This window comes from Lasioglossum baleicum, unplaced genomic scaffold (assembly GCF_051020765.1).
Source record: "Lasioglossum baleicum unplaced genomic scaffold, iyLasBale1 scaffold0057, whole genome shotgun sequence".
NCBI classification, from domain to species: domain Eukaryota; kingdom Metazoa; phylum Arthropoda; class Insecta; order Hymenoptera; family Halictidae; genus Lasioglossum; species Lasioglossum baleicum.
The window spans coordinates 193668-204113 of NW_027469117.1; the positions used below are offsets into that span (position 1 = coordinate 193668).

Here is a 10446-nt window from a genome sequence, read left to right on the forward strand (position 1 = left end):
TTTTTTTTTTAAATGTAACTAGAGAAAACTAGTATATTACCGAAACCTTTCAACTAGGAAAACTAGTATATAGAAACCTTTCAACTAGGAAAACTAGTATATTATTGGTATAAAAGCGTGACTAGCGAAAACTAGTATATTGCTAATAATATTGAGACGTAACTAGGAAAACTAGTATATTGTCAATACTCAGCTACGAGTAATTTAACGTAGTAAACCCAAAATTAAAGTGATCCTAAAATAATTGAACAATCCCACCGCTGTCACCAGTTCTGTTACGAGCCAGGGCCGCGAGCAGCACGAGTGGCCGGCGAAGGGTTATTACCCTAGGAATATGATATAAATTTGTTAGTTAAGGAACGCGGACGAACCCAATGCGAAATTGGGGAGCCGCTAGGATTATTGACAGCGAGGACGAACCTGACGCGAAGTCAGGGAGCCTCTAGGAATGGAGTCAAACGCAGACGAACCCGATGCAAAACCGGGGAGCTGCTAGGAGGTTGTATAATAGCACAGACGAACCTGATGCGAAATCAGGGAGCTGTTAGGATGCGGACGAACCCAATGCAAAACTGGGGAGCCGCTAGGTTGGATAAATCTCTGTTCGGACAATTGGAATGTCGCGAAAGAACCTGATGGTTAATCAGGGAATTGCTAGGATAATTAGTAAGCCTCGTAACTAGTATAATTTAATTGATACAATCCGAGCGGTAAGATTGTATCATGTGGGGACGTTCAATTACTTGGTTAGGATATTGGACGATAATTATGGGTTTAATGAATTTGAGTTAATTATTAAAGAAGACAAATATATTCTTACTATAGAGTTTCGTTCTACAAGTGTACTTGTGTCGCGAATGAACTGAATTTAGAATAGAAAAGAAATTGAAAGGTGATATTACCTAAGCTAAGACGCACGGTGTTGACGCACTGGCAATGCGGGGGACTCGGAGCAACCTTGTCACTGCCTAACAGATTTTAGACAGAACTCGCGGAATCTGTACGGTTAAACTTTGATTCAAAAGGAACGAACGTCCGATCTCACTGGTAGTTGACTTCCGAGATGCAGCACGACGCGACACTATTCGTGATTACGACAGTACTAGCCCACGAGAGTAGAAATGTAAGGGCTTATATAGCCCTGCAATGACGGGTGGTACTTGTCAGTACCCTTCAAGTGAACATTCGTATTTTGTCAACGACCAGTTGGTCGTGCGTACGTTTGGGCCCTAAACTAACCTAAACAATTATGTAGATTTATCTAGGGTAGCTCTGTTCGTTTATCTAGGACGGTTTCTGCCAGAGATGATATTGAACACCTGTTCGTCATCCGTAACAAAAGCTTGAATATAGAGTAGGAAATCGACTTTGATCTATCTTGAAAATAAAATTTAAAATGAACCTTAGTAAAATCTAGTTAGACAATAGTATTTAAAATGCAACTACAAGTAGGATACCAAAAAATTATCTAGGTAAAAGTTGTAAAATAAAACAGAAATTCGACTGATCTGTTTCGAAGAGAAATTTTAAAATCGATTTTAGAAAAATCTGATTAGACAAAGTTATTTACACTGTGATCACAAGTAAGTAACCAAAAATTAGGAAGGCAAAAGTTAAAAACAAATTGGGATTTCAACTTTAATCTATTTTGAAAATAAAGTTGAAAACCAATTTTTAGTAAAATCTAGATACACAATAGTGCCTAAAATGCAAATACAAGTAGGCTACCAAAAATTAGCTAGGTGAGATGTTGTAAAATACAACAGTAAGTCGACTGATCTATTTTGAAGAGAAAGTTTAAAATCAATTTTAGTAAAATCTGATTAGACAAAGTTATTTACATTGCGACTGCAAGCAGGTAACCAAAAATTGGACAGGTAAAAGCTTAAATATAGAGTAGGAATTCGGCTTTGATCTATTTTGGAAATAAAATTCAAAATTAATTATAATAATATGTAGTTAGGCAATACTATTTAAAAGCAAATACAAGTAGGCTACCAAATAAAAAAAAAATTATTAGAAAATTGTAAAATAAAGCAGAATTGCGACTGAATAAAATTCAAAATCAATTTTAGTAAAACCTAATTAGGCAAAGATATCTACGCTGTGATCACAAGAAAGTAACCAAAAAGTAGACAGGTAAAAGTCTAAAATAAAGTAGGAATTCGACTGGGATCTCTCTACTTTGAAAATAAAATCTAAAATAAATTCACTAAAATCCAGTTAGACAATATTATTTACAATGCTGTCACAAGCAAGTAACCAAAAGTAGACACGTAAAAGCTTAAATATAGAGTAGGAATCCGACTTTGGTCTATTTTGAAAATAAAATTTAAAATCAATGGTAGTAAAATCTAGTTAGGCAATATTATCTAAAAAAGCAAATACAAGTAGGCTACCAAAAATTAGCTAGGTGAGAAGTTGTAAAATAAAACAGTAAGTCAACTGATCTATTTTGAAGAGAAATTTTATAATCGATTTTAGAAAAATCTGATTAGACAAAGTTATTTACACTGTGATCACAAGTAAGTAACCAAAAATTAGGAAGGCAAAAGTTAAAAACAAATTGGGATTTCAACTTTAATCTATTTTGAAAATAAAGTTGAAAACCAATTTTTAGTAAAATCTAGATACACAATAGTGCCTAAAATGCAAATACAAGTAGGCTACCAAAAATTAGCTAGGTGAGATGTTGTAAAATACAACAGTAAGTCGACTGATCTATTTTGAAGAGAAAGTTTAAAATCAATTTTAGTAAAATCTGATTAGACAAAGTTATTTACATTGCGACTGCAAGTAGGTAACCAAAAATTGGACAGGTAAAAACTTAAATATAGAGTAGGAATTCGGCTTTGATCTATTTTGGAAATAAAATTCAAAATTAATTATAATAAAATGTAGTTAGGCAATACTATTTAAAAGCAAATACAAGTAGGCTACCAAATAAAAAAAAAAATTATTAGAAAATTGTAAAATAAAGCAGAATTGCGACTGAATAAAATTCAAAATCAATTTTAGTAAAACCTAATTAGGCAAAGATATCTACGCTGTGATCACAAGAAAGTAACCAAAAAGTAGACAGGTAAAAGTCTAAAATAAAGTAGGAATTCGACTGGGATCTCTCTACTTTGAAAATAAAATCTAAAATAAATTCACTAAAATCCAGTTAGACAATATTATTTACAATGCTGTCACAAGCAAGTAACCAAAAGTAGACAGGTAAAAGCTTAAATATAGAGTAGGAATCCGACTTTGGTCTATTTTGAAAATAAAATTTAAAATCAATGGTAGTAAAATCTAGTTAGGCAATATTATCTAAAAAAGCAAATACAAGTAGGCTACCAAAAATTAGCTAGGTGAGAAGTTGTAAAATAAAACAGTAAGTCAACTGATCTATTTTGAAGAGAAATTTTATAATCGATTTTAGAAAAATCTGATTAGACAAAGTTATTTACACTGTGATCACAAGTAAGTAACCAAAAATTAGGAAGGCAAAAGTTAAAAACAAATTGGGATTTCAACTTTAATCTATTTTGAAAATAAAGTTGAAAACCAATTTTTAGTAAAATCTAGATACACAATAGTGCCTAAAATGCAAATACAAGTAGGCTACCAAAAATTAGCTAGGTGAGATGTTGTAAAATACAACAGTAAGTCGACTGATCTATTTTGAAGAGAAAGTTTAAAATCAATTTTAGTAAAATCTGATTAGACAAAGTTATTTACATTGCGACTGCAAGCAGGTAACCAAAAATTGGACAGGTGAAAGCTTAAATATAGAGTAGGAATTCGGCTTTGATCTATTTTGGAAATAAAATTCAAAATTAATTATAATAAAATGTAGTTAGGCAATACTATTTAAAAGCAAATACAAGTAGGCTACCAAATAAAAAAAAAAATTATTAGAAAATTGTAAAATAAAGCAGAATTGCGACTGAATAAAATTCAAAATCAATTTTAGTAAAACCTAATTAGGCAAAGATATCTACGCTGTGATCACAAGAAAGTAACCAAAAAGTAGACAGGTAAAAGTCTAAAATAAAGTAGGAATTCGACTGGGATCTCTCTACTTTGAAAATAAAATCTAAAATAAATTCACTAAAATCCAGTTAGACAATATTATTTACAATGCTGTCACAAGCAAGTAACCAAAAAGTAGACAGGTAAAAGCTTAAATATAGAGTAGGAATCCGACTTTGGTCTATTTTGAAAATAAAATTTAAAATCAATGGTAGTAAAATCTAGTTAGGCAATATTATCTAAAAAAGCAAATACAAGTAGGCTACCCAAAATTAGATGTAAAGTAAAGCGGAAATGCGACTGATCTAGATCAATAGCTATTTTCAAAGAAAAATTTAAAACCTATTTTACTAAAATCAAATTAGGCAAAGTTGGTTACATTGTGATCACAAATAAGTAACCAAAAATTAGAAAGGCAAAAGTTTAAAAACAAATTAGGACCTCGACTTTGATCTATTTTGAAAATAAAATATAAAATCAATTTTAGTAAAATCTAGATAGACAATAGTGTTTAAAATGCAAATACAAGTAGCCGACCAAAAATTAGCTAAGTGAAAAGTTGAAAAATAAAACAGAAAATCGCTTATCTATTTTGAAGAGAAAGTTCAAAATCAATTCTAGTAAAATCTGATTAGACAAAGTTATTGGCACTGTGATAGCAAATAAGTAATAAAAAATTAGACAGGTAAAAAGCTTGAATATAGAGTAGGAAATCGACTTTGATCTATCTTGAAAATAAAATTTAAAATGAACCTTAGTAAAATCTAGTTAGACAATAGTATTTAAAATGCAACTACAAGTAGGATACCAAAAAATTATCTAGGTAAAAGTTGTAAAATAAAACAGAAATTCGACTGATCTATTTCGAAGAGAAATTTTAAAATCGATTTTAGAAAAATCTGATTAGACAAAGTTATTTACATTGTGTTTGACGCGTACATGCCGCGAGCGGGAGACCGCGGTAAAGGATCGCTTGCCCAGAGAGAGATTTGAGGTCGAGGCTCCGATCGTAAGAACACGCTCACGTGTTTAGCGTTTTTCAACCATCAGCTGTGCGGATTTGACGTCGAACCGAGAGGAACGAATTCATAGGTAAACGCCGAGCCGACCGCGTGTGTACTAAACACGGCAGCAGTAACCATGAGGGGCATCCTTCGAGCTCGCCCGCTACCCGTTCTCGGTTCCTTTACCAAAACAGCGTCAACTGTCGAACTGTCGTCCAATGTCAGGAATTAAAACGTTTCTTTCAAATTCCCCACTCCGTCCTAGTCCCGAACAACCAGCCTGCCCACTATAAATAGCAGCACAAATTCGCAGGTCTTGTCTTGTGTATCCGCTAGTATACCACCATACAACGTCGTCTTTCGCCGCGAGCAAATTAAAACCGTTCGATCTTTAAACGTAGCAATCCTCCGCGTCCGAAGCTGTAAGGCATCAAAAGCCCCGCGGAGTATTTTGTAATTTATACTATTATTCGTCAGTGGACAACTTCCTTGTACTTCGAAATTCATATTGGTAAATTAAAATTGTTGCGGAGGTCGTAGAAACTCGGCCTCCATTGAGTAATACGCTGAGCCTGAATACCACCTCGATTCCTTCCGCAGTAGAAACGATTGTTCGGTCATTTAAGACGCCGACACCTCAGTCAGGGTTCGGTGCAACAATTTGGTCCTTCGAGCCGGATTGGTCACTGCGGAATCCGCTGGAATCAGTAATTCGGACCGCGAAATCGCGAGTAAATATTCAATAGCAATTAACGTCGGTACCTCATAATCGCTAAAATGAATACTACGGTAACGGAGACGTTTGAAGCCATCCTCGAGAAGCAGATCCAGGCCTGCGGTCAGCTTAACAAGATCCTGACCAACACGAAGAAGAAAGGAGAATCTAACTTCACCAGTTCATACCTGGAGAACCGAATAAAGCTGTACCAGGAGACCTGGGAGAAGATTGAAAACCTCAACGGCTACCTACAGGCGGCAAGGAAGATGGACCATAGCAGGGAGGATCTCCCGTATTTCAAAGGGGAAACGATGGACCGGACGGAAGACGCCTACTTTGACGGCATGGACTATCTGCGCGGCCACCTCTCGCGCTTGAGACCACCGTGCAGCCCGCCGGCCGCCAATTCCACCCTAGCATCGCCTATTGGCCCGGTGAGTCATACACAAGTTGTCAAACTCCCAAAAATAGAAATTCCGTCCTTCGACGGGGACGTCGCGAAATGGCGACCATTCGAGGCCCGCTTCAACTCCGCCGTAATTACCAACCGAACGTTAACGGACTCCGTACGGTTACAATATTTACTCAGTGCCTTGAATGGCGAAGCGCTCGCGGCTGTAGAGCATCTTGATCTCGTGGACGACAGTTTCGCGATCGCGTGGGATCGGCTTCAGGAACTCTATGACAATGATCGCATCGTAGTTCAGGCGTTGCTTCACCGGTTATATTCGCTGCAGCCCATGAAACTGGAGCAACTCGACACATTGAAGCAGTATACGGTTCATTTCCGGAATGCACTCGAGGCACTCCATAAACTAGGGAAGAAGAGTGAGGACCACCATCTCGTATACCTTATAACGGGCAAATTCGATCGCGAGTTGACTTCGGAGTGGAATAAGCTCCTAGGAAATTCTAAGCAATATCCCACTTACAAGGAGTTAGAGGATTTCCTGCTCGCACAAGCTACGTCGGTCGAAGCAAACAACCAACCGGTCACTCCGCTCGTACCGGTTGCCAAGCTATCTGACCGTACGCGTCCTAAATCAAGTACGCACGTTATTGACGAAGCAAACCGTTCATGCCCTCCGTGTCCAGTTTGCTCGGAAACTCACTCGGTACGCGATTGCGCGATATTCCGGAAGCTGCGTCCTCTCTCGCGTTATGACCTGCTAAAAGACAGCCGCGTTTGTATAAACTGTCTGAGAGCAGACCATACCTCGTCGCACTGTCCAAGCACGAATGTATGTCGAGAGTGCCAAGGGAAACACCACACGATGCTACATCGCGGAGACGGACCGTCCGCCGGGAGACCCAGCGCTCGCGGCCACCCCAGATCCGTTCGGAGGCCCATGGACCACTCGACGCAGTCGACCGTCCCTTCGTCCACGCCAACGGTACTCTCGACCGTCGAAGTCGACGAAGGTCCATCCTTCTCCACGGAGATATATGATGACGTCGCCGCGTGCTTCGCCGAAACCGCTCCACCCGTAGGGAAAACCGTCCTATTAGCCACAGCTATCGTGAAGGTCTACGCCCCGGATGGCCGGTCGCGACTCGTGCGCGCGTTACTGGATCAAGGTTCACAATCATCCTTCATCTCAACGAACCTTGTTCAGAACCTCCAATTGAGGAAAACCCGATCGCCGATTTCCGTCACAGGACTCGGGGGTGACCACGCGAGTCACATTGACTACAGTACGCACATACGGATCGGTGCTACCGGAGCCTCAATGCCGGTCACTTCCACTCGCGCACATATAGTACGTCATATCTCGCGATACGTTCCACCTCCGATTCACGTGAAGAGCTACGCAGCGTTTTCTGACCTCGTATTAGCCGACCCCACTCCTGCGTCGAATCAGCGTATCGAATTGTTACTAGGGGCAGAATTGTTCAGTGAAGTCATCCGCCCCGGTATACGACACTCGCGACCGGGCGAACTCGTCGCTCAAAACACCGCGTTCGGATGGATATTGTCGGGAAAGTTGCACGGCACAGTCACCTCGCACCCCACGATAACGACACATCATGGGGTCACGGAGGATCCACTGGAGAAGGCCCTGTCTCGCTTCTGGGAAACAGAAACAATTCCAGAGTCTCGTCCTCTCACGCCGAAGGAGACTCACTGTGAGCAGTACTTCGCCGATACTTATACTCGCGACATCTCCGGCCGGTTTATCGTGCGTTTACCATTTTGTAAACCCGTTCCCGACGACTTCCTCGGGAATTCCTTCCGCGGAGCCGCCTCGTCGCTAAAACGCTTAGAACACACCTTCGAACGTAACGAGAAAGTCAAGCTAGAGTATAGTGCGTTCATACGCGAATATGAGTCTCTCGGGCACATGTCGCGCCTTGATAGAATCGAGAAGACACGATCGTACATCCCGCACCGCGCCGTCGTTCGCGAGGAAAGTCTAACGACCAAGTTACGCGTCGTATTTAACGCATCACACAAAACGTCGAGCGGTTACTCCCTCAACGATTTGCTGCTTCAGGGGCCCAAATTACAACACGACATCACCAAGATACTCCTCAGGTGGCGCCTCTACGAATACGTGTTCGTCGCGGATATCGAAAAGATGTTTCGACAGATCCTCCTACATGCGGACGACAGGAAGTACCAGTGCATCCTCTGGAACAACATGACAACAAACGAACTCGAGGCATATGAACTAAATACGGTCACGTACGGCACAACAAGCGCCCCGTATTTGTCCATGAGAGTAATTCGGGAGCTGAATAATCTTGAAGGAGCCAATTTTCCGCTCGCGGCGCCGGCGCTCGAAGAGAACATATACGTCGACGATGTCTTCCTCGGAGCACCAGACAGAAAACTGTTGGAAGAAACACGCATACAGGTGTGTGAGCTGTTGGCGCGAGGAGGTTTCAACCTGCGTAAGTGGGCCGGCAACGATCAGGACTTACTCAGAAAAATTCCGGCCTCAAATCATTCCCATGCTGTGGATTTACGGATCTTTCATGAATCCAACTTAAAAGTCCTTGGAATAAAATGGACCCCATCGGACGACGCATTCTCCTTTGATCTGCATCGCTTCGTAGCCCGCGACGTTTCAATGACCAAACGTGAGTTATTATCGGAAATCGCGACGCTTTATGACCCATTGGGCTGGTTATCTCCGGTGATCGTACGGGCAAAGATCCTCATGCAACAGCAATGGCTCGAAAAGATCGACTGGGACAATAAGGTTTCGGACACTACGCAAGAGACTTGGAATTCGTTCTGCATGGACTGGCGCGCTCTTAATGCAATGCGGATACCACGTTGGATACGTTACGGCCCGGACTTGCTCGAGATGCAGCTTCATGGCTTCAGCGACGCTTCCAATGCGGCTTACTCATGTGCGATCTACGCACGGGTGTCCTCACTCAGTGGCAATACGTACACCACGCTGCTTGCAGCAAAATCACGAGTTGCACCAATTAAAACACTGTCAATACCCGTCTTAGAATTGAGCGGAGCTGTAATGTTGACCGACGTAATGGACCATGTGATTCGATCCCTTCAAGTAGCCGCGAGTCGAGTCGTATGTTGGACGGATTCAACCATCGTCCTTGCCTGGCTTCAGAAACACCCCGCCACCTGGAAAACCACGGTCGCAAACCGGACCTCGAAAATCCACACGACGCTACCAACGGCAATCTGGAAGCACGTACCGACGAAATCAAATCCTGCCGATTTAAATTCTCGCGGAGTCAAAGCAGCGGATCTTCTCGCTTCGACCTTTTGGATCGAGGGACCGTCGTGGTTAAAGGAGAACGAGCAACACATTGCGACTGCAAGCAGGTAACCAAAAATTGGACAGGTAAAAGCTTAAATATAGAGTAGGAATTCGGCTTTGATCTATTTTGGAAATAAAATTCAAAATTAATTATAATAAAATGTAGTTAGGCAATACTATTTAAAAGCAAATACAAGTAGGCTACCAAATAAAAAAAAAATTATTAGAAAATTGTAAAATAAAGCAGAATTGCGACTGAATAAAATTCAAAATCAATTTTAGTAAAACCTAATTAGGCAAAGATATCTACGCTGTGATCACAAGAAAGTAACCAAAAAGTAGACAGGTAAAAGTCTAAAATAAAGTAGGAATTCGACTGGGATCTCTCTACTTTGAAAATAAAATCTAAAATAAATTCACTAAAATCCAGTTAGACAATATTATTTACAATGCTGTCACAAGCAAGTAACCAAAAAGTAGACAGGTAAAAGCTTAAATATAGAGTAGGAATCCGACTTTGGTCTATTTTGAAAATAAAATTTAAAATCAATGGTAGTAAAATCTAGTTAGGCAATATTATCTAAAAAAGCAAATACAAGTAGGCTACCCAAAATTAGATGTAAAGTAAAGCGGAAATGCGACTGATCTAGATCAATAGCTATTTTCAAAGAAAAATTTAAAACCTATTTTACTAAAATCAAATTAGGCAAAGTTGGTTACATTGTGATCACAAATAAGTAACCAAAAATTAGAAAGGCAAAAGTTTAAAAACAAATTAGGACCTCGACTTTGATCTATTTTGAAAATAAAATATAAAATCAATTTTAGTAAAATCTAGATAGACAATAGTGTTTAAAATGCAAATACAAGTAGCCGACCAAAAATTAGCTAAGTGAAAAGTTGAAAAATAAAACAGAAAATCGCTTATCTATTTTGAAGAGAAAGTTCAAAATCAATTCTAGTA

At 39.8% G+C, this 10446-nt stretch overlaps 1 protein-coding gene across 1 annotated transcript; it reads left to right on the forward strand.

Moving 5' to 3' along the window:
• The first annotated feature begins 5801 nt into the window (after positions 1 to 5801).
• LOC143219634 (uncharacterized) lies at positions 5802 to 9551 on the forward strand. Its single transcript, XM_076445536.1, has one exon. It carries the CDS (start codon positions 5802 to 5804, stop codon positions 9549 to 9551), a length of 3750 nt encoding a protein of 1249 aa, XP_076301651.1.
• Positions 9552 to 10446: the final 895 nt, after the last annotated feature.

Excerpts from the sequence above, each read along its gene's own strand:
- LOC143219634 (XM_076445536.1), top strand. The coding sequence starts at position 5,802 with ATGAATACTACGGTAACGGAGACGTTTGAAGCCATCCTCGAGAAGCAG.